The following is a 25,680-nucleotide window of genomic DNA, read 5'->3' on the forward strand; positions in this document are numbered from 1 at the left end:
TGGATACAAACAAAAATGAAAATACAACAATCCAAACGCTTTGGGACGCAGCGAAGGCAGTCCTGAGAGGAAAATACATTGCAATCCAGGCCTATCTCAAGAAACAAGAAACATCCCAAATACAAAATCTAACAGCACACCTAAAGGAAATAGAAGCAGAATGGCAAAGACATCTAAACCCAGCAGAAGAAGAGAAATAATAAAGATCAGAGCAGAAATAAACAATATAGAGTCTAAAAAAACTGTAGAGCAGATCAACGAAACCAAGAGTTGGTTTTTTGAAAAAATAAACAAAATTGACAAACCTCTAGCCAGGCTTCTCAAAAAGAAAAGGGGGATGACCCAAATAGATAAAATCATGAATGAAAATGGAATTATTACAACCAATCCCTCATAGATACAAGCAATTATCAGGGAATACTAGGAAAAATTATATGGCAACAAACTGGACAACCTGGAAGAAATGGACAAATTCCTAAACACCCACACTCTTCCAAAACTCAATCAGGAGGAAATAGAAAGCTTGAACAGACCCATAACCAGCGAAGAAATTGAATCGGTTATCAAAAATTTCCCAACAAATAAGAGTCCAGGACCAGATGGCTTCCCAGGGGAGTTCTACCAGACGTTTAAAGCAGAGATAATACCTATCCTTCTCAAGCTATTCCAAGAAATAGAAAGGGAAGGAAAACTTCCAGACTCATTCTATGAAGCCAGTATTACTTTGATTCCTAAACCAGACAGAGACCCAGTAAAAAAAGAGAACTACAGGCCAATATCCCTGATGAATACGGATGCAAAAATTCTCAATAAGATACTAGCAAATCGAATTCAACGGCATATAAAAAGAAATATTCACCATGATCAAGTGGGATTCATTCCTGGGATGCAGGGCTGGTTCAACATTCGCAAATCAATCAACGTGATACATCACATTAACAAAAAAAAAAAAAAAAAGAGAAGAACCATATGATCCTGTCAATCGATGCAGAAAAGGCCTTTGACAAAATCCAGCACCTTTTCTTAATAAAAACCCTTGAGAAAGTCGGGATAGAAGGAACATACTTAAAGATCATAAAAGCCATTTATGGAAAGCCCACAGCTAACATCATCCTCAACGGGGAAAAACTGAGAGCTTTTTCCCTGAGATCAGGAACACGACAGGGATGCCCACTCTCACCGCTGTTGTTTAACATAGTGCTGGAAGTTCTAGCATCAGCAATCAGACAACAAAAGGAAATCAAAGGCATCAAAATTGGCAAAGATGAAGTCAAGCTTTCACTTTTTGCAGATGACATGATATTATACACGGAAAATCCGATAGACTCCACCAAAAGTCTGCTAGAATTGATACATGAATTCAGCAAAGTAGCAGGATACAAAATCAATGTACAGAAATCAGTTGCATTCTTATACACTAACAATGAAGCAACAGAAAGACAAATAAAGAAACTGATCCGATTCACAATTGCACCAAGAAGCATAAAATACCTAGGAATAAATCTAACCAAAGATGTAAAGGATCTGTATGCTGAAAACTATAGAAAGCTTATGAAGGTAATTGAAGAAGATTTAAAGAAATGGAAAGACATTCCCTGCTCATGGATTGGAAAAATAAATATTGTCAAAATGTCAATACTACCCAAAGCTATCTACACATTCAATGCAATCCCAATAAAAATTGCACCAGCATTCTTCTCGAAACTAGAACAAGCAATCCTAAAATTCATATGGAACCACAAAAGGCCCCGAATAGCCAAAGGAATTTTGAAGAAGAAGACCAAAGCAGGAGGCATCACAATCCCAGACTTTAGCCTCTACTACAAAGCTGTCATCATCAAGACAGCATGGTATGGGCACAAAAACAGACACATAGACCAATGGAATAGAATAGAAACCCCAGAACTAGACCCACAAACGTATGGCCAACTCATCTTTGACAAAGCAGGAAAGAACATCCAATGGAAAAAAGACAGTCTCTTTAACAAATGGTGCTGGGAGAACTGGACAGCAACATGCAGAAGGTTGAAACTAGACCACTTTCTCACACCATTCACAAAAATAAACTCAAAATGGATAAAGGACCTGAATGTGAGACAGGAAACCATCAAAACCCTAGAGGAGAAAGCAGGAAAAGACCTCTCTGACCTCAGCCGTAGCAATCTCTTACTCGACACATCCCCAAAGGCAAGGCAATTAAAAGCAAAAGTGAATTACTGGGACCTTATGAAGATAAAAAGCTTCTGCACAGCAAAGGAAACAACCAACAAAACTAAAAGGCAACCAACGGAATGGGAAAAGATATTTGCAAATGACATACCAGACAAAGGGCTAGTATCCAAAATCTATAAAGAGCTCACCAAACTCCACACCCAAAAAACAAATAACCCAGTGAAGAAATGGGCAGAAAACATGAATAGACACTTCTCTAAAGAAGACACCCCGATGGCCAACAGGCACATGAAAAGATGTTCAGCGTCGCTCCTTATCAGGGAAATACAAACCAAAACCACACTCAGGTATCACCTCACGCCAGTCAGAGTGGCCAAAATGAACAAATCAGGAGACTATAGATGCCGGAGAGGATGTGGAGAAACGGGAACCCTCTTGCACTGTTGGTGGGAATGCAAATTGGTGCAGCCGCTCTGGAAAGCAGTGTGGAGGTTCCTCAGAAAATTAAAAATAGACCTACCCTATGACCCAGCAATAGCACTGCTAGGAATTTACCCAAGGGTTACAGGAGTACTGATGCATAGGGGCACTTGTACCCCAATGTTCATAGCAGCACTCTCAACAATAGCCAAATTACGGAAAGAGCTTAAATGTCCATCAATTGATGAATGGATAAAGAAATTGTGGTTTATATACACAATGGAATACTACGTGGCAATGAGAAAAAATGAAATATGGCCCTTTGTAGCAACGTGGATGGAACTGGAGAGTGTGATGCTAAGTGAAATAAGCCATACAGAGAAAGACAGATATCATATGGTTTCACTCTTATGTGGATCCTGAGAAACTTAACAGGAACCCATGGGGGAGGGGGAGGAAAAAAGAAAAAAAAAAAAAGAGGTTAGAGTGGAGAGAGCCAAAGCATAAGAGACTGTTAAAAACTGAGAACAAACTGAGGGTTGATGGGGGGTGGGAGGGAGGGGAGGGTGGGTTATGGGTACTGAGGAGGGCACCTTTTGGGATGAGCACTGGGTGTTGTATGGAAACCAATTTGACAATAAATTTCATATAATAAAAAAAAATAAAAATAAAAAAATAAAGGAAATCTTACTTGGAAGCACCAGTGAGTGAAAAAAAAATAAATTGTACTTAATTTCACAAATAAAGGATATAAAATATTATACTATATCCCTAAAAACGTGTGGAGGAGAGGAGAAAGGAATGGGTTCAAACTAAATAGCCATCACTTAAATATAGACTGCTATATGCAGAAGAGTTTATATAAAAACCTAATGGTAACCATATATCAAAAACCACTGATAAATATGCAAAGAATAAAGAGAAAGAACTCCAAATATATCACTAAAGAAAATCAGCAAAACATGAGAGAAAGGCTAGAAGAGATCAGAGAAAAACTTGAGAAACAACCACAGAGCAAGAAATAAAATGGCAATAAAAACATATCTTTCAATAATTACTTTGAATGTAAATGGACTAAACATTCTCATCAAAAGACATAGGGTGAAAGAATGGATATGAAAAAGCAAGACCCATCTATATGTGTCCTACAGGAGACCCATTTTACACCTAAATTTAATTTACATCTGTAAATTAAAATAAGAAGGGATGGAGAAACATTTATCATGCAAATGGATGTCAAAAGAAAACCAGAGTAACAATACTTACTACCTTAGACTTAAAAACCAAGACACTGGGTGACAGAATGGATAAAAAAAAACAATACCCATCTATATGCTGATACTTCTATCTGTTGAGTTCTTAATTTAAATTATTATTAAATTTCATTTTTCAGGATTCTATTTGGATCTTTTTCAAGTCTACTTGTTCTTTCTCTTTCTCTCTCTCTATTATATGCACGTATAACATACATGTACATAAATAGTATATGCATATATGTTATTTTATTTATTACATATTCTATTATATATATTCCAGTATTTGCTCTTATACCTGAGACTCTCTATTACAATTTAAATATATTAAACATACATATTTATGTATGTTAAATGCACATTATACATATTAATCATTTAAACATATATATTTATATTGTATGCCTATATATAACAAACATGCATACATGTCCTATTATTTATTACATGTTCTATTATTTGCTCATATTACTGAGACTCTTACAATTTAAATATTTTAAACACACATATTTGAATCTTTATTTATTTTTGAGAGAGAGACAGAGTGTGAGTAGGGTAGGAGCAGAGAGATAGGGAGACACAGAATCTGAAGTAGGCTCCAGGCTCCAAGCTGGCAGCACAGAACCCAACGTGGGGCCCAAACCCACGAACTGTAAGATCATGACCTGAGCTGAAGTTGGATGCTCAACCGACTGAGCCACCCAGGCACCCTGTAAACATACATATTTTATATCATTCAAAAGTCCCCAAATCTTAATTTTTCAGGTCTGATTGTGATTCTACAATTTGTGATTTCTGCTAGCACTTGCTCTTAAGAGCTTGTATTTTTTTCTCTTTCTTCTCTTTGTGCTTTTAATTTGATCTCAAGTTCTCTAGAAAATTTAACTATGGGAATACGTTGAAGTCTGAGAATTGTGTATACCTTTGCCACTCACCTAGGGCACACACAACCAACTGAGATTTAAAATAAATTATCAAGTTATGTTTTTTAGCTTACATAGGTTCTATGACTTCAGGATACAAACCAATATGAACATTTGCATGTGTTTACAAATTGCAAAGGGAAATTGTTATTCCTCATTCCAGCGCCATTCAACCCTTACAAATTTCCTTTATGTGTCTTACTGTGGCTTTAGTTTTGTTCACTCTTTTTTTAAGTTTATTTATTTATTTTGAGAGGGAGAGAGAGAGAGAGAGCAGAGGAGGGGCAGAGAGAGAGAGAATTCCAAGCAGGCTCTGAACTGTCAGTGCAGAGCATGATGCAGGGCTCAATCTTAGGAACTATGAGATCATGACAGAGCCAAGATCAGGAGTCTGATGTTTAATGGACTGAAACACTAAGGTGCCTCTTGTTTACCCTTGAAGTGAGTAGCCCTTTGAACTTCCAATTTTAAATAGGAAGATATTAAACCTTTGTTGTACCTCTATGCTTTTTATTCTGACTTCTCTGATCCTCACTATTTATACAATGGAAAATAAATGTCACCAGATGCTGTCAATAACCTCAAGTCAAAGCTACCTTCAATTATTGCTTTCATGTTATTGTTGGCCTCTGCCAATTCCATACTTTCTTTTCAGTTCATTATTTTTGGTACAGTATCATTCAGTGTTTGCTCTGCTGCTCAAAAGTGGAAGTCTCCTGTGACTTTCTAATTGCCAAATCTACTGGCTTCTGTTTTTAATCCCATTCTACTCTGCATTACTCTTTGCAACATATTCTTCCTAAAAAAAGCCTTCCAAAACTTATCTAAAGTAGTAATTTACTCCTATTATTACCCTGTAACAACTATTTCTCTCTAGTTCCTTAAATGATCATTTCATTTTAGGTCTCACAAACTCAAATGATTTCAGGTGAGTCTTCCTCACATCACAAAACATGTGTCCAAACACCTGTCTTTGGACAAATGTGCAAAAATATACAGACATTTGCTTTCCATGATTTGGGTATTCCTTTGTGAGAATGAGTGCTAAGGTATATCTATTAACACGTTCGGTTTTTTTTTTTTTTTTTTCATCTGCTAAGCAGAAGCTTAAGTCTTACACATGTGAACTATTCATTCTCAAAGGAAGTTACAGGCAATTATTTTGTGACCAGTGAAGGACTAAGGGAACAAGACCAGTGTCTGTGGAGCAACAGCAGAGAGGGAGGATGTGGGGGAAGTGCTGAGGTCAGTTGAAATGTACATTAGAGGGTGAATCACCAACTTCATTTTTAACAATAACCATTTTAGTGAATATCTCCCTGAATCTCAAAATCAGAGAAGGAAAATGAGATACAAATTCAAGAATACTATAAAAAGCAGGCCTGGGAGGAAGAAAAACTGGCTTAGGTAATTGTATGTGTGTCAGAGGCGTATAGAGATTTTCTTTGGAAAACCTTGTTAGGGTGCTCACAAGCTTGTACCTTTTCATTGAATTAGGGAAGGACAGCCACACGATAAAACCTCCTTCAACAAAACTGTCAGCCTCTCCCAAGAATTCAAGATTCCTCTACACTCTTCCCTCTCTTCACTTTGCTACAAACTGCCCTAACATCAAGGAAGAACATTTTTTGGCACAAAAACAGACACTCAAATCAATGGAACAGAATAGAGAACCCAGAAATGGACCCACAAACGTATGGGCGACTAATCTTTGACAAAGCAGGAAAGAATATCCAATGGAATAAAGACAGTCTCTTCAGCAAGTGGTGCTGGGAAAACTGGACAGTGACATGCAGAAGAATGAACCTGGACCACTTTCTTACACCAGACAAAAAAAAATAAACTGAACATGGATGAAAAAGACCTAAATGTAAGACAGGAAGCCATCAAAATCCTTGAGGAGAAATCAGGCAAAAACCTCTTTGATCTTGGCCACAGCAACTTCTTACTCAACACGTCTCTGAGGCAAGGGAAACAAAAGCAAAAATGAACTACTGGGACCTCATCAAAATAAAATATTCTGCACAGAGAAGGAAACAATCAGCAAAACTAAAAGGCAACCAACAGAATGGGAGAAGATATTTGCAAACGACCTATCAGATAAAGGGTTAGTATCCAAAATCTATAAAGAACTTATCAAACTCAACACCCAAAAAGCAAATAATCCAGTGAGGAAATGGGCAAAAGACATGAATAGACACTTCTCCAAAAAAGACATCCAGATGGCTAGCCGACACATGAAAAAATGCTCAACATCACTCATCATCAGGGAAATACAAATCAAACCCACACTGAGATAGCACTTCACACCTATCAGAATGGGTAACATTAACAACTCAGGCAACAACAGATGTTGGCGAGGACGCGGAGAAACATGATCTCTTTTGCATTGCTAGTGGGAATGCAAGCTGGTGCAGCCACTCTGGAAAACAGTATGGAGGTTCCTCAAAAAATTAAAAATAGAACTACCCTATGACCCAGCAATTGCACTACTAGGTATTTATCCCAGGGATACAGGTATGCTGTTTCAAAGGGGTACATGCACCCCCATGTTTATAGCAGCACTATCGACAATAGCCAAAGTATGGAAAGAGCCCAAATGTCCATCGATGGATGAATGGATAAAGAAAATGTGGTATATATATACAATGGAGTATTACTCGGCAATCAAAAAGAATGAAATCTTGCCATTTGCAACTACATGGATGGAACTAGAGGGTATTATACTAAGCAAAATTAGTCAGTCAGAGAAAGACAAATATCATATGGCTTCACTCATATGAGGACTTTAAGACACAGAACAGATGAACATAAGGGAAGGGAAGCAAAAACAATACAAAAACAGGGAGGGGGACAAAACAGAAGAGACTCAAATATGCAGAACAAACAGAGGGCTACTGGAGGGGTTGTGGGAGGAGGGATGGGCTAAATGGGTAAGGGGCATTAAGGAATCTACTCCTGAAATCATTGTTGCACTATATGATAAATAATTTGGGTGTAAATTGAAAAAATAAAATTAAAAAAAGGAAGAACATTTTTATTTATTTATTTATTTATTTATTTATTTATTTATTTATTTTAATATGCAAAATTTATTGTCAAATTGGTTTCCATACAACACCCAGTGCTCATCTTTTTAAAGATAATAATGGCCTCCTATAGTTGAGACAGAATTTATTCCAACTTTCTGAGGCCTCCCCTTCAAAGAAGAAAGCTGCTTTTTTGTGTTTTCTCTCTCTCTCTCTCTGACAAATGAGTCTCAGGACAAATGCTCCTAAAATTTACCATATCTGTTGTGAAACGGACTTTTTAGGTCATGTGATGGAGTTACTGGAGGTGGGGATAGAGAGGAGGAACCCTGTCAAAGACCTGTAGGTCAGGTTCAGTCCTATCACTTCAGCATGAGGATCCCAGCTCTAACCCAGTGCCCAGAATATCAGAGGCACTCAAAAATAATTTTATGGACTTAGATAAAGTACAGGATTTCCCCCAAACTGTGAACTTAATTGTCTACTAATGTCTTTAGTCCATTCCTATTTATTTATTTATTTATTTATTTATTTATTTATTTACTGCCTTCTGGGGAAAGAGAAATTTTGTGAAGCCCCTTACTCTTACCGAACTGAAGAGTGGCATCTATGAGGACACTGAAAATGCCTGAAAGGTAGTTGAATAGGACAAGCTTGATGTAGGCAGAAGTACTTTTAGTAAACAGAAAGCTCAGCAGGTACATGAGGGGAATGACAGACCAGCCATATAGCATGAAGATCAGCATTGTGTCCAGAAAATGGTAGTCTGTGATGTAAATATCCAGTTGGCAGAATTTGAATGCTCCCTGAAACACAGAAGACACAGAAATAAGGCAAAGTGAAGGGCAACTGCAAAAATAATGCAAGCCAGAATGTTTAGAAAAGGAGATAGCAAATCCCATCACTATTTAGCATGGAAGTATTCATTAATTACATCAGCCTCTAAAAAGGTCATTAGCCTAGGAGCATGAAGTAAGATACTTCTACGTCTGCTTCAGTAGAGGACAGCTCAATGAGCAGAACCAGTATAATTCCCTTTATTTTTTTCTACTTGGAATGATTTTTTAATTAACAAACAAAGTCAGTATACTTTCCCCCAAAAGTAGATTATTTCTCCAGAAAGCCTATTTCTCTAAAGATTGTTTATCTCTGGTTATAAATATTATCTATCATACCTTTAAACCAGGTCTCCTGATTCTATTCTATTCTCCCACTCCTATCACATGCACCCAAGCAACTCTGGGGCCTCTTTCTTCCATTTTTCTAATTGAAATTTAAAAACAGATACCGAAGCACAAAATTAGAGGTACCTAAACTGAATGAAGATGGTGGTGGAGAGAAACCTGTAGTTGTTAAAGCAAAAAGATTTCTAGAAATCTGTATCTCATTAGTTAGTAAATGCAGTTTCTCCACAAATGTCAGCATTGTCTCTTTGGGCAGTTACACAATTACATAGCAGGACAACCAAGGAGAAAATAATACAGTTAAGCTAAGCATAGTTATGCAATTGATTACTGATACTCTTGGTGGTGGTAGCAGTAGCAATCGAAAGGATTAGTAGGTTATTTATTTAAATCCAGTATCTGTAGCTATGGTTGGTTTGTTTCTGAATGAGCATTCTGTAAACTTAAACAGAATAAATACAATGAGGTAGTCAAATAAAAGTTGGGTGATCTAGAAATCTCTGTGTTTGAAGGCTTAAAATCCTTGAAAGTCACAAATCATAAGTTATCTCAAGGAAAAGTTACATTCCTACTTGGATATGTAATATATTCTGTTCTTTGACAAGAAGACTGCATACTGTGAATATGTAGATTCTACCCAAATTGATCTATAAATAAATATGCACACAAGATTTTTAAGTAAATATTTCAACCTCTTTATTATGGAATGTAACACATGCCCAGAATAATGCATAAAACATAAACGAATTATCACATTTTATTATCACGAAACATGACAGGCAACCACCACCATGCCAGTACCCAAAGAAATCAGTCATGAACTCCTTCAACTCCTGTAAAAGTAACCACTATTCTGAAATTTATCAATACTTCCTTATATTTCTTAATAGTATGATATGCATGCATTCCTAAATACTATAATATGTATTAACTGTATTTTGAAATTTTTATGATTGTAATTATACAATATATATTTTTTGAATTTGGATTCTTACACTCAGCATTATGTTTGTGTGATTCTTTCATGTGATGAATGCAACCTTAGTTCACTCTTTATCATTGCTATAGAAGATTCCTTTGAGTTTTACTTTTGATCGATAATGGGTTCCTTCCAAAATTTCATCACTGTAGTAGCTTTGTTAGGGCTGCCGTAACCAGATAGTGTGGACTGGTGGCTTAGGCAACAGAAATTCATTTTCTCACAGTTCTAGAGGCTGGAAGTCCAAGATTAAAATGCCAGCAGGGTTAGTTTTTTATTTTATTTTCTCTTTTTTTAATATTTCTGAAAAATTTTATTCAAACATGTTTTTCTAGTTACAGAAATAGAACATGTTCAATGTAGAAAAACTAGAAAATGCACATATGCATAGGAAAATACAAAAATACTCAAAGTTCACAGCTCAAAGAACTTCACTATTAAAATGTGAACATCTATCACTTCAGACTATTTCAACTGCATACACTTATATAATTTTTCTTATAATGGACTAAATTTTTGATTACTTAATGCTTTCCATGAGAAAAATACACTTTTCTAGTAGCTTCTTAGTAGTTCAATATCATTCTTTTATATAAATGTATCACAATTTACTTAGGCAATTTTTAAAAGTTTTTATTTAAATTCCAGTTAACATACAGTGTAATATTTCAGGTGTATGATTTAGTGATTCAACACTTCATACAATACCTGGTGCTCATCACAAGTGCACTCCTTAACCTTCATCACTGATTTCACTCATCCCTCCACCCCCTTCCCCTCTGGTAATCATCGGTTTGTTCTCTATAGTTAAGAGTCTGTTTCTTAGTTTGCCTCTCTCTTTTTTCCCCCATGGTCATTTGTTTTGTTTCTTAAATTCCACATATGAGTGAAATCATATGAGTGGTATCACGTCTTTCTCTGACTTATTTCAGTTAGCATAGTACCCTCCATCTCCATCCATGTGTTTGCAAATGGCAATATATCATTCTTTTGATGGCTGAATGATATTCCATAATATTACATTCCAAACACTTGGGCTGTTTCCATTATTTGGCTATTGTAGATAATGCTGCTATAAACACTGGGGTGCATGTACCCCTTTGAATCAGTATTTTTGTATCCTTTGGGTAAATACCTAGTAGTGCAATTGCTGGATTGTGGGGTAGTTCTATTTTTAACTTTTTGAGGAAACTCCATACTGTTTTCCAGAGTGGCTGCACCAGTTTGCATCCCCAACAGTGAAGGAGGGTTTCCCTTTCCACACATCTTTGTCAACACCTGTTGTTCCTCATGTTGATTTTAGCCATTCTGACAGGTGTGAGGTGATACTTCATTGTAGTTTTGATTTCTGTTTCCCTGATATTGAGTGATATTGAACAACTTTTCCTGTATCTGTTGGCCATCTGTATGTTTTCCTTGGGAAATGATGTCTATTTATGTCTTCTGCCCATTTTTAAATTGGATTATTTGTTTTTTGGGTGTTGAGTTTAATACGTTCTTTATAGATTTTGGATACTAACCCTTTATCAGATATGTCATTTGCAAATATCTTCTCCCATTCCATCAGTTGCCTTTTAGTTTTGTTGTATTGCTATATACTTCCCTCTTAGGACTGCTTTTGTTGTACCCCAAAGGTTTTGGACTGTTGTGTTTTCATTTTTATTTGTTTCCATGTATTTCTTTTAATTTTTTCTTTGATTTTCCTGATTTACCCATTTATAGTTCAGTAGCATATTGTTTAACCTCCATGTATTTGTGGTCTTTCCAAATTTAATCTTGTGGTTGACTTCAAGTTTCATAGAGTTATAGTTAGAAAATATACACAGTATGATCTCAACCTTCTTACATTTGTTGAGGCCTGACTTGTGTCCTAGTATGTGATCTATTCTGGAGAATGTTCCGTGTGCACTAGAAAAGCATGTGTATTCTGCTGTTTTAGGATAGAATATTCTGATTATATCTATTAGTCCATCTGGTCCAGTGTTGTTCAAATCCTTATTGATTTTCTGTTTAGTTCATCTGTCCATTGATGTCAGTGGGGTGTTAATATCCCCTATTATTATTGTCTTATTATCAATGAATTCCTTTATGCTTGTTGTTAATTGTTTTATATATTTTGGTGCTTCCATGTTGGATGCATAAATATTTACTGTGGGAACAAGAACACCACAATGACCACAGGTGCATATTTGTTCAGGCTCCAAGATCTCTGAGAAAACTTGAGATTGTAAGGTTAAAAATAACCTAAAAGGACTTGAGTGAATTGCCCTTGGGAAATGTGATCTGTTTTTTAGTACACAGATAGGGATGTTTTGCTTAAAGGAAGCGAGCTGTATATAGCACAGTGTGTTCACTCCCTTCTTTGTCTTCGCTTCTATCCTAAAGATTCTTATCAGAACATATGTATCTGCAAGACTGCTCTTGTATGCAAGATAAGTATGATAGCTGAATCAGATGTACATTGTTGACATGCTTTGCTAAGCTTCTGTTGTTAATCATTGCTGATCTGTTTTTCCTGAAAACGTATATAAGATGTACAATAAACCTTGGTACCCCGGGCTGTTGGCTTGGGTCCCCTGTGCCTTGCTCTACTGTTGTCTCTTTTTCTCACTTCCTTCACCACCCCAAGTCCATGGCCTATTGAGGTCGACAATTTACAATTGTTAGATCTTCTTCTTTGATTGTCTCCTTTATTATGATAGAGTGGCCTTCTTCATGTCTTGTTATAGTCTTTGGTTTAGTGTCTAGTTTGTTGGATATAAGTATTGCTACCCCAGCTTTCTTTTAAGATACATTTGCATAATAAGTGTTTCTTGAGCCCTTTACTTTCAATTTGCTGTTGTCTTTAGCTCTAAAATGAGTCTCTTGGGCACCTGGGTGGCTCAGTCATTAAGCATCTGACTTGGGCTCAGGTCACAATCTCATGGTTCTTGAGTTTGAGTCCTACATCAGGTGAGCACGAGCCCCAATTCCAGTGAACTCAAGCCCTGCTTTGGATAAAAAATCACAAAAAAACATGTGCCCCACTTCAGGGGAGTCCCATTTTCTCTCTCTCTCTCTCCTTCTCTCTCTTCCTCTACCTCTCCTGGGATTCTGTCTCTCTCTCTGCCCTTCAATCACTCATGCTCTCTCTCTCTCTCTCTCTCTCTCTCTCAAAATAAAATAAAATAAAATAAAATAAAATAGTCTCTGTAGACAGCATATAGATGGGTCTTTTTTTTAATCCATTATGACATCCTGTATATTTTGATTGGAGCATTTAGTCCATTTACATTCAGAATAATTATTGATAGATATGTATTTAATGCCATTTTATTATTTGTTCTATTGTTGTTTATGGAGATTTTGTCTGGTCCTTTCTTGCCTTTGTCATTTTTGGTCTCTCCTTTCCACTTGAAGATTCCCTCTTAATATTTTTTGCAGGACTGGTTTAGTGGTACAAACTCCTTTAGTTTTTGTTTGGAAAACTCTATGTCTCTTTCTATGCTGAATGATAGGCTTCCTGGATAGAGTATCCTTGGCTGCAGCTTTTTCCTATTCAACATGTTGAATATATCATGCTACTCCCTTCTGTCTTGCCATGATTCTGTTGAGAGATCTACAGCTAGCCTTATGGGTCTTCCCTTGTAAGTTAAGGACTTCTTTTGTCTTGCTGCATTTAAGATTTTTTTCTTTAGCACTTTATTTTGCAAATTTTATTATAATATATCTTGGTGTTGGTCTGCTTTTGTTGGGAATTCTCTGTGCCTCCTGGATTTCGATGTTTCTTTCCTCAGATTAGGGAAATTATTAGCTATTATTTCCTCAAATTTTCTGTACCCTTTTCTCTCTTCTTCTTCTGGGACTCCTATAATACAAATGTTATAACGTTTGATGGAGTCACTGAGTTCCCTAAGTCTATTCTTGTGTTCCATAATTCTTCTCTGTCTCTTTTGTTCAGTTTCATTATTTTCCATTATTTTGTCTTCTATGTCACTTATTCATTCCTCTGCCTCTTCCACTCCACTGTTCACTGCATCAAGCTTGTTTCCAATCTCAGTTATTGCATTCTTTATTTCTGACAGTTTCTTTTGTAACTTTTTTATCTCTGTGGTAAGGGCCTCTCTGATGTCTTCCATTCTTTTCACAAGCCCACCAAGTATCCTTATAATTGTTGCTTTGAATTCTCCATCACGCATGTTACTTATATCTGTTTCACTCAGATCTCTGGCTGTGGCCTTATCTCATTCTTTCATTTGGGATGAATTCCTCCATCTTGGCATTTTTGTCCAAGTCTCCCCTGCCTTCTCTGTGTTAGAAAAGCCTGTAATGTTTTCTGTTCCTGAGAGTAAGTGGCTCTAGGAAGGAGGGGTCATATAGTGTCCAGAGTCTGGTGCCTTACTGTCTCTGGTGCATGTCGCATACACTCTGGATTGTGTTCTGGCTGCTCTATCCTTCAGACCAGTTGTCTGCAGAGGCTCTCATTGCCTGCAGTGGGCAGTGTTTAGTCCTTGGCCAGAATGTGTTGAGTTTTAACTAGGTGTGCTCTAGTCTGCTTGTTAAAGGAGACCATACTACTTCTAGAAGACCTGCAGAACTCTCTGGTCAGGAGACATGGTGTGATGAGGGGTTTCCGCTGGTCTTCTAGGGAAGGGGACCACTGCACTGGGACTGAGTCATGCTTGACTGAGATGGGCTGTCCTGCCAAAGCACAGGGACATGGGACTTGTTGTAAGCAGGTTAGGAATCCTGTGTCAGTGCTGTGCTGCTTCCCTCAGGTGGCTGTGTGTTTATGATGAGGAGCAGGTGAATGAAATGGCACCAGCCAGCTCCTTTGTCCCCAGAGACATGTTTCTGTGAATGTTGCCCCTCAAAAAAGCACTACTGGAAGAGCGAATAAGCTCCCCACTGTGTGTCCCAGGTGTTTTTCAGATCGCTGTTTCCATGCTGTCTGCCTCTGAACTGTTCCTGCCTTCTTTCCAGGGAGCAGCACAGTGTCCTCTGAGCTCTATCCCAGCCAGCCTGCTGACCTTTAAAATTCCAGGCTTTAGAGACACGGTGTGGGCAGGGGCTTGGCTGGTCTTCAAGGGGAAGGACCCTCTATGCTGTACTGACACAAGCTTGACTGAGAAGAGAAGTCCTGCCAGAGCACAGGGGTGTGGGGTTTGGTATCAGCAAGTTAGTCAGCCTTTGTCAGCACTGCACTTCTTCCAGGTGGTTCTGTATTTAAGCTAAGAGGTAGTGGAAGGAAATGGGGCCAGCCACCTCCTTTGTCCCTGGAGAGGCATCTCCATGAATGCTGCCTCTCAAGGATGCCCTCCAAGAAGAGCAAATAATCGCACCCCTGTGTGCCCCAGGCATTCTTCAGATTGCTTTTTCCACATCATCTGCCCCTAGGTTGTTTGCTGCCCTTCTCTCCAGAAGCAGGATAATGACTTCAGGGATCTAGCCCACCCAAGCCCCCTGACCTTTAAAACTCCGGGATTTAAGCCCTGGTGGTTGCAAGAACTCACAAAAATCATCCCCTCTCATTTTCCTAGCCAATGACGTTGGGGAAATGATTTCCTGTGCACTCCCCTGTGTGCTCTACTCTCTCTCACCCTTCTCCATTACCATGGCTCTCTCCCATCCACAGCACCTGTTATCTTTTTCTCCCCTAAACCATCTCCACACTTCCTACCTTCTATGATGTGGCTTCTTTTCTCCCTTTAGTTGTGGAGTTAGCTTTGTCAGTCTTTAAGTTGATTTCTGGAGTATTTAGAATGATTTGATAGTTATCTAGTTGTGTTCGTGGAAGGAGATGAGCCTAGCATCATCCTACTCTGCCGCCATCTTAGGGTTGGTTTTTCTAAGATCTTTCTCCTTGGCTTGCAAGTGGCCACTTATTGGCTGTGTCCTCAATGGTCTTTACTATGTGCATGCACACTCCTTATATCTCTTTGTATGTTCAAATATCCTCTTCTTATGAAGGATACCAGTCAGATTGGATTAGGACCTACCCTAACTACTTCATTTTAACTTAATCACCTCTTTGAAGGTCCTATCTACAAATACAGTTAAGTTACATAATTAGAGAATAGGAATTTTCCATGGGGTACAGAAGGAAAATGAGCTCTCAAGAAACTGTATCTAATACTTACTAGTAGTAAGCAGCAGGTAATAAAGAAGATGATGAAATCCCACAGTAGAGCAGAAAGCCAGTACACAGGGACATAAACCCCACTCAAAAATTGGATGTGCTTTGCCTTCGTGATTTGTTCGGTCACTGTCAGGAGACAAAAGCCACTGATCAAAAGAGCCATGCCAAAATGTATATTTAAGGCCACGTGGAGTCCATTTGACAATCTAGAGAATAAGGAACAAAAGTAGATATATCAGAAAATCAATACAGCAGAAACAAATTTCTAGCAATAGGTATTTTTAATTATCTAAATGTAATCATATAGCATAGGAGAGATGCATTTAAAATATCAAATTTTAATAAAAAGGATAACATACGTTGCACTTTGTTTTTTATGCCTAAGGTATGGCTGAGGCTTATTGGAGACTGTTAAAGAAGCATTAGAGCCAGCAATGGTCATGAGAAGAATGTTGTCTAATATCGACAGGGTCAGAGATGGTGAATGATATGCTTGATTGTTGAAAAGACCAGTAAGTATTATTTTATTTGTCTTCACCTCAATGGAAAATGCAACAATGCATAAGTGAATACAATCTTCATTTTCCATTAAGTATTTCAGTAGGTCACCTAGGATGAGGAAACGAAGTTGATCAGTTTATCCACAAAAGAGGTCATCTGCAGCATATGTTGGGGAAAGGAACAAATAATTTTACTTGGTTCTCATCCCTTTAAATTTTCTCATAATAATTATTTCAAACATTTGCCATTCTCCTCAAGCACTCTATTCCATCATTAAATTCCAAGCTCTCTCACTTCATAGCCTATAACCTAGATTCCTACTTCACTGAGAAAACACAGGCACATGGTATAGACTTCCTTATCTATCTCAAAGAGATCCATAAGTATTTCCACTTATAGATTTTATTGCTTAAGGCAAAAAAACCCTTCCTCTGTGAAAATAAAAGTGTGGATTAAAAAAATAAAAAGTCACCTGTTTGAAGGTGTAGATATCTAAAAATACAATCAACATTTGGGGACTAAGCCCCTAGAAGGGATATAAATGCATTGAAGCGAGCCAAAAATTCCATACCCCTTTTTCCTTTAAGGCATTTTAGATTTATAAATGACAGAATGCATTGGTAAATCTTCAAGCTTTCAGTGCGGCTCCTGAGGGCTATTCCATAAGAGTAAGAGTGAGTAACATTAGATCAGTTCTTATAAAAATTTCCACCCAGTCTCAAATTACTTAAATCACTGATTAGATTTAGATCTTCCCTTAACCTCACTATCTTTCAGAAGCTAAATTAAATCTCCTCTGGAGAAGACAATCTCAAGTAGAGTCATATCATTTTCATGTACAATATTTGGCATTCAATTAAAAAATTACTAAGTATAATAAAAAAACAGAACCAAGAAAAAGCACAGATAATAGAACTAGATCCACATATAAACTAAGTATTAGAGACAGAAAATTTATCAGAGAACTGGAGTCCACAGAAAGAATCAAATATTGATGTTAGAATTGAAAAAACACATCAATTAAAATTAAGAATTCAACATATATAGGGGCACCTGGGTGGCTTAGTCGGTTAAGCGTCTAACTTTGGCTCAGGTCTTGATCTTGTGATTTGAGTTTGAGCCCTGCATCAAGCTCTGTGCTAAGAGCCCAGAGCCTGGGGTCTGCTTCAGACTCTGTGTCTCCATCTCTATCTGCCCCTTCCCCCCCTCTCAAAAATAAATAAACATTAAAAAGTTAAAAAAAATTCAACATATAACTCATAGCAGGTTGGATACAAATAAAGAGTTGACAGGAAACTGGAAGACAGGTTTATTAGAAAATACCCAGCTAAAAGCACAGTGAGAAAGAGAATGGAAACAAAAGACAAGACATAAATTACCAATATTAGAAATGACACAGGGAAAATCAATACAGATCCTACAGATGTCAAAAGGGTAATAAAGGAATACTGTGAACAACTTTACACACAAAATTTGACAATTTAGATGAAACAGAATACTTCCTCTAAATGGATAAACTACAACAATTCTCCCAATGTGATATAGGTCATTCAAATAATTGTAATTATTAAGGAAATTTAACTCATAAATTAAAAATTCCTCCCCAAAGAAATCTCTAGGTCTAGATGTTTTCACTGGAAATTCCTACCAAATGTTTAAGGACGAATCAACACTAATTATACACAATGTCTTTCAGAAAATATAGGAGAAGGGAGTATTTTTGAATTCTTTTTATCAAGTTAGTATTGCTCTAATAGAAGAAAGACAGCACTAAAAAAAAAAAAAAGGAAAATTACAGACAAATATTCTTCACAAATATAATGAAATACCCCTTAACAAAATATTAGCAATAAAATTTAGCATGAAAATAATTGCAACTCTGATCACGTGGGGTCTATTCCAGGGATCCAAGTCTGGTTCAACATTTAAAACTCAGTCAATGTTATCCACCATATTTTAGGCTGAAGAGAAATCATTAATAATCATATCAATCTATGCAGAAAAAACATCTGACAAAACTCAGTAATCAGTCATGAAAATACTCTGAAAAAGAAAGTTATAGAGCTGAACTTCCTCACTTTTATATAGAACATCTAGAAAATCTCTATAGCTAAAATTATACTTTTGATGAAAGACTGCCTACTATCCCCCTAAAACCGGGAACAAAGGAAAGAATGCCCACTCTCACCACTCTGATCCAACACTGTGCTAGAGGTTCTACCCAGGGCAGTAAAGCATAAATAGTAAATAAAAGATATGCAGATCATAAAAGAAGAAATAAAACTGCTTTCATTTGCAGGTGACATGATTGTCTATACAGAAAATCCAAAGGAATTCACACACAAAAATTTGAAACCAATGCATGAATTCATCAAGTTTGCAAGATACAAAATAACATACAAAAATCAATTGTTTTCTATACACTAGAATAAACATATAGACACCAAAATTAAAAATACAATACCATTTATATTTGCTAAAGAAATGAAATGTTTAGGTGTAAATTCAACAAAATACATACAGGACATGTATGATGAAAAGTATGCAACACTGATGAAAGAAAAAAGTTCTTCATGGAATTCTAAATAAATCAGTTATGTTCGTGGATGGACTATCCAACACAGTAAAGATGTCACTTCTCCCCAAATTGAGACACAGATTTAATTAAATCTTGTCAAAATTCCAAAAATTTATTTTTGTATTTATAGACAAGCTTATTCTAACATTTAAATGGAGGGGCATCAGGGTGGCTCTGAAGTCAGCTAAGTGTCTGTCTTCAGATCAGGTCATGATCTCATGATTCATGAGTTTGAGCTCGCATTAGGCTCTGTGCTGACAGCTCAGAGCCTGGACCCTGCTTTAGATTCTGTGTCCTCCTCTCTCTCTGCCCCTCCCCTGCTTGCATTTTGTTTCTCTCTCTCTCAAAATGAACAAACATTAAAAAAATTTAAAAAATATTTAAATGGAAACAAAGGAACTAAGAAACTTTAGATAATAAGAATAAAGTCGGAGGAATCAGCCTACCACATATCAAACGTAATAGTGATGAAGGAAGAGATACACAGGTTAATGGAATAGAAAAGGGAGCCCCAAAATAGGCTCACATGCACCCAAATGATTTTTGATAAATGTGTGAAAAATTAAATGGATATCATAGTTTAACAAATGTTATTGGAGCACTTGGACATCTACAAGTACAAAATTTATCCTTGACCCACATCTCACATGTATTAAGGTCAATGCCAAATGAATCATGACTTTAGATGTGAAGCGTAAAACTAAAAATTTCAGAAAACCATAAACATTTAAGATAAAATTTTCAGGATCTAGGGCTAGGCAATGAGTTTTTAAATTATTTTTTAAACATAATTTATGGCCAAATTGGCTAACATACAGTGTGTAAAGTGTGATCTTGGTTTTTGGGGTAGATTCCTGTGGTTCATCGCTTACATACAATACCCAGTACTCATCCCAACAAGTGCCCTCCTCAATAGGCAATGAGGTTTAGACTTGACACCAAATACACAATCCATAAGAAAATGAATATGTGGGACTTCATCCAAATAAAAAACTTTTATCCTGCAGAACCCATTAAGATAATGAAAAGATAATAAACAGTATGAGAGAGAATATATAACTAACTCTCAAAACAACAGTAAAAAACAAAACAAAACACTATCCATTTAGAAAATGAGCAAAACACTTGAACACACATTTCACTGAACATGATACACAGATGTCAATAAGCATAAGAAAGGATGTCAAAGGCAAATTAAAACAACAATGAGAATCTTAAGGTTTGCCTCCCTCTCTGTTTTTATCTCATTTTTCTTTCCCTTCCCCTATGTTCATCTGTTTTGTTTCTTAATTTCCATATATGAGTGAAATACGATATCTTTCTCTGATCGACTTGTATTTCACTTAGCATAATACATTCTAGTTCCATCCATGTTGTTTCAAATGGTCTTAAATACAGAGAACAAATAGAGGGTTGCTGGAGGAGAGGTGGTGGGTGGAGGAAGGGGTAAATGGGTGATGGGAATCAGGGAGGGCACTTGTGATGAGCACTGGGTATTGTATGTAAGTGATGAATTACTGAATTCTACTCCTGAAGCCAATACTACACTATATGTTAACAAACCTGAAATAAAAAAAACATAACGAAATACCACAACACATCTATCAGAATGGCTAAAATAAACATAAAAATAGTGACAACACAAATGCTGGGGAAGATGAGAGGAACTGGATCACTCATTCATTTTTGGTGGGAATGTAAAAAGATACGGCCATCCTGAAAAACAGTTTTGTAGTTTCTTCAAAAAACAAACATGCAACCATCATGAGTCAACAATTAAAATAAAATCCTAGGCATTTATCCCATAGAACTGAAGATGTAGGTTCACACAAAAATATGTACACAAAGTTTCATAACAGCTTTATTCATAAAAGACAAAAACTGGGGGGGGGGGGGCGGGGAACGAGGTGTCCTTCAATGGGTGAATGGTTAAACAAACTGTGGTACATCCCCATGATGGAACAGCTCATAGCATATGATGGAATGAACTATGGAGAGACACCACACCAGAGAATTATGCTGAGAATTATGCCAATCCCAGAAGTTTACATATTATATGATTCCATTTTTATGTCTTGAAATGATTAAGCTATACAAGTGGAGAACAGATTAGTGATTGCCAGGGTAGATAGGGAATGAAGAGAGCAGCAGGAATGATCCTTGTGGTGATGGAATGTTCTGTATCAATGTCAATATCCTGGTGGGGATATTGTAGTATAGTTTTGCAAGATGTTACCCTTGGTACACAGAATCTCTCAGTATTATTTTGCACAATACTAAAATGACAATTATCTCAAAACAAAAAGTTAAAGTATCAAATTCAGTGCTAATGGTTCTTATTCTCCTCCACTTCTAAAGGGAAAACAAAATCTACTTTAGTCGTCTTCAGAGATCTTTCAAACTTATCTTTCTTTCTTTCCTTCTTTCACAGCCTTAACCTCTCTTGCCTGGATTATCACAATTATATCCTAAATGACTTCATTGACATTGGATCCCTCCCCTTTCGAATCATTCCCTCACATTTAATTCAGTTTGATAAGATTATATTTAATTATATGCTCATTATGTGCCAGGAATTGGGTTAGGTTCTAGAGATATAAAAGAAGTTCTGGCCTCTCCACAATTAGTTTCAGAGGCACATGAAAAATGCGCTATTGTAATTCAGTGAGATAAATTCCATAAAAGAGGCATTCATCTAAATTGTGGAAGAAGAGGAAATGTAAACTGTTGTTTGGGAGGGCAGATGGCATTTTTCAGTTATTATAAACTCATATCCTTTCTAAAGCACGTACTCACTTATTTTGTGGTTCTGCTTAAAAAGTTAGCAGTGTTTTCCCCAGTGTTAATGTGTATACTATTTGAGAAGAAAGTTAGAGAGGAGAAATTATCTAGAAACAATTTCCTTGTTAGTAAACATTTTCTTATAGTTTGGGGAAAAGAGAGAACAAGTTCTCGCTCTATCTTTACCCTAAAATGTTCAGTTAAAAAAGGCATGCAGTTTGGAATAGAGAGAAACCATGTAAAATTAGTAGAGTTCACTTATAAAAGGTTCTGTGTCTAAGCTAATGAGAGTACAAGATAGAGTCTACGGCCATACCACCCTGAACACGCCCGATCTCGTCTGATCTCGGAAGCTAAGCAGGGTCGGGCCTGGTTAGTATTTGGATGGGAGAGTACAAGATAGAAAAGTACATGTAAGGTTCTTAAAAAACAAAGTAGGACTGGCTAAGCCTAAACATTATCTCTCTACGACTTGATAATTTCTAGCTAATGAACTTTAAAATAATAACACTAAATTGAGAATGCTTATCAGTGGGGCTACTGTATTATTCTATTGTATTTTTCAGTCTTATTATCAATAAAGCATATTTAATCATTTTACTTTTTTAATGTAAGCAGTATGTCATAATTTTTTAAAAATAATGATTTTATTCTTTATCCTCTGTCCTTATTGTATGACCTTGGTTAACAAAGGCTTACCTACTATTTGTAGTGGAGGAAGAATAGGGATGATTATTCATAGTCAGCCAACCTATTACTTGTAGGTTGTAGAATCAGTATCAGTATGATGTTTATAAAGAACAATTAACATTTCTGAAATGCATTTTTACAACAGAACCTCAATGACAGAAAAAAAAGAACCATACAAGCTTGCCAAAACTTCAGGCTATTTGCTAACTCAAGAACACTGTTCATCAGATCACAGTTAAAAAAAAAAAAAGTGCAGTCTCTGGGAGGAAATGATGACTTAAGAGAACAAACAGACTTTATGGTCAGAGAGGTAATGCAGTGCAGTGAGTGGTTAAGTTTGCAGATGTCAGCAGAACAGATTAAAGTCTCTATTACATGCCTGATATGGGGCAAATTACTGGACTTCCTTAAATGCCAGTACCCTTCATTTAACTGATGTTATGAATAAAAATATCTACTATAGGGTGCCTGGGTGGCTCAGCTGGTTAAGCGTCTGACTTGAGCTCAGGTCATGATCTCACAGTCCATGGGCTCGAGTCCTGCTTTGGACTCTGTGATGACAGCTCAGAGCCTAGAGCCTGGAGTCTGCTTTGGATTCATTGTCTCCCTCCCTCTCTGCCTCTCCCACAGTCGCACTTTGCCTGTCTGTCTTTCAAAAATAAGTAAACATTAAAAAAACATTAAAAAAATAAATCAGGGTGATTGCTCAGATTAAATAACATGCAGGTAAAGTGCTTAAGCTGAGTTCTTGTCAAAACCAAGGGCTCAGTAAATGTAAACTATTATTGCTAGTATCTTAAAAACAAATGTATTCTCAGAGGAACTAGCCCATTAAGTCTTTAGTTACACTGTAGCCAAATATACCATTAAGACCTTCTTTGCAAATCATACAACCAGATCTTCATCTAAGAGCAGTCTTTTTTTACTTAAAGAGTCTTACCTTGTACTTCCTTAAGTGTGTGTTTGTCAGACTCTAGCATACTCCTAAGATGTTTTAGGAAAATCAGGGTCAAATTAGAATTCCCAGAAATAGATAAAGGCACTATTGTTTGACCATATTGATTCAAATCCATTTGTCTGGCCTTTTCATCATTATTATGTAAAAAATTTTCAGCCTTTGAGAGAAAAGTAAAGGAACCTAGGAGTGCCAGCATCTGTAGCAAAATCAATTTCCAATTCCTCCAACTGAACAGCGCCCTCTTTATGAACATGGCACAGAACTGCTGGTGGTAGAGGGAATACTAAAGAAGGAGGAAAAAAACACCGTGTTACAATATTCATGGACCCAAACAGATCATTCATGATGACATTCATTAAGATGAATGAACGCTCTGGAATTTTATAGTAGAAGACACATAAAATTTACCTACATAAATACTTAGAATCTAAGCATAGTGTGATACTACATGAGAGTTTGATCAGTCTTTTCTTTGTAAGGCAGGGGTCAACAAACTATGACCTATTTTTGTAAACCAAATTTTCCTGGAACACAGCTATACCCATTCATTTCTGTATTGTCTATGGTTGCTTTTTTGGAGTGACTGCAAGAGAGACCAAGTGGGCAACCTGCCTCAAATATCTATTATCCCTTTCTGCAAGTTTGCTAGCCACTGTTGTAAGGTATTAAATATGTTGTTTAAGGTCTGGATTTTCATATAACACACTTAAAATCTCAACAGGATGATTTTCCCCAGACTCCTGACAGTCAAAATACAAACAAACAAACAAACAAACAAACAAACAGGTTCCTTATAGGAGGAAGAGATAATTAGAAGAAGAAGCAAAGAAATGCTGGGCAACTCACTTCCCATGGGAAGGGACTTCCCATGCTGAGGATCGCACTGATTAAGGAAAGATCCCTTATGCAGTATGAATACCCAGAGCAAAAACTTAAAACACTGGGCATGCTTGGTTACTAAAAACCATGCTCTTTCCAGTTCTCTTTAGCTTCAGTGAACTACCAAATTTCCGGGTTAGCAATTTGAGAGAAAAGAAAAGAATTCTAAGACAGAAAAAAGAACTAAGGAATAGCAATGGTGAGAGTGACCTTTATCTAGACCTCATCACTTCTGCACTGGGAAATTAATTAGTTCGTGGTACAGACTGCTCCCTAACTGGTGGGGTGCAGTGGCTAAGAATGCCACACCATCTTTGTTCAAGTAGTAAAAGAAGATGTACCTCTTGTGCGCCAATCAAATAAATATACATAAGGTTTCTTAGCAAAGGTGCTTACCCCAGTATTAAACATAATAGCAGGACTTTCGTTCATGGTGGAACACTGTGCTCTCTCATTGCTTGACATATTCCTATTCTGGTTCTTAACTGAGACTTCACTCATCACAGAGGGAGGTGGAGTTTGGGTAGCTGGGATATCTACTTGTGAATCTTCCATATTATTGACTCTGCATAAAAAAAGAACAGAGCATTTAATTTCAATTCTATCCCATGTCTTATTTGAAGAATGTGAGTCACAACATTCAACTCAGAAGCCTCCTTGGTTTGCTTATTGACTTGGCAGGGGGCATTATATGGAGGCAACAGGGTAACTCGGGTAGAGTAGTGGTTCCCAAACACCAGTCACAGGACTGCTGCAACACATAGTAAATCTAGGAAAACTAGTGCAAGGTATTGAATGCTTCATTAGGTTGAACTGATTCAAGTTAAAGATTAACATCTTAGTCATATTTTGAGTATATCAAAATATCTGCTCCTATTTTGAAATGATGGCAGTATTTTTTCAGTGTTGCTGTAGAACAAATCATGTCAGTTCCCTCCTCCTCGCACCTCTTAAATTTCTAATGTGTGACTCTGAGCCTGGTGAGTGTACAGAAGGGACCAAGATATGGCCCTCCCCCCCACCCCCTGGTCATGGTTTTTATTTTCCCTATGTATCCTTGCTCACCTAAAAAATACTTCTTCCATGGTAGTAACAGAGGCACCAAAGCTAGCAATGCCTAACTCATACCGTCTCTTTTCCAGATCAGTAAACAGAACTTCAAAGCTAGAATAAGAATTAGAATAAAAGTAAGAAGGGGAAGGGAAATGGGGAAGG

At 36.9% G+C, this 25,680-nt stretch overlaps 1 protein-coding gene across 10 annotated transcripts in view; it reads right to left on the reverse strand.

The window, feature by feature from the left end:
• The window catches only part of LOC123589300 (phospholipid-transporting ATPase ABCA3-like), a 185,258-nt gene that overhangs the window by 39,281 nt on the left and 120,297 nt on the right, over positions 1-25,680 (reverse strand). For 8 of the 10 annotated variants that reach the window (XR_006708249.1, XR_006708250.1, XM_045461212.1 and 5 more), the window contains 6 exons: positions 25,531-25,629; positions 24,862-25,030; positions 23,569-23,869; positions 16,438-16,687; positions 16,080-16,284; positions 8,381-8,603 (listed from right to left, as the gene is read on the reverse strand). Coding sequence is in view for 8 of the 10 variants with exons in the window: in XM_045461212.1 (XP_045317168.1) it covers positions 8,381-8,603; positions 16,080-16,284; positions 16,438-16,687; positions 23,569-23,869; positions 24,862-25,030; positions 25,531-25,629 (1,247 nt within the window). In the remaining 2 variants the exon portion in view is untranslated. The remainder of the gene's footprint in view (positions 1-8,380; positions 8,604-16,079; positions 16,285-16,437; positions 16,688-23,568; positions 23,870-24,861; positions 25,031-25,530; positions 25,630-25,680) is intronic. The other 2 variants (XM_045461213.1, XM_045461217.1) reach the window with 2 other exon arrangements.

The sequence above is a fragment of the Leopardus geoffroyi genome, chromosome E3, assembly GCF_018350155.1.
Source record: "Leopardus geoffroyi isolate Oge1 chromosome E3, O.geoffroyi_Oge1_pat1.0, whole genome shotgun sequence".
NCBI classification, from domain to species: Eukaryota; Metazoa; Chordata; class Mammalia; order Carnivora; family Felidae; genus Leopardus; species Leopardus geoffroyi.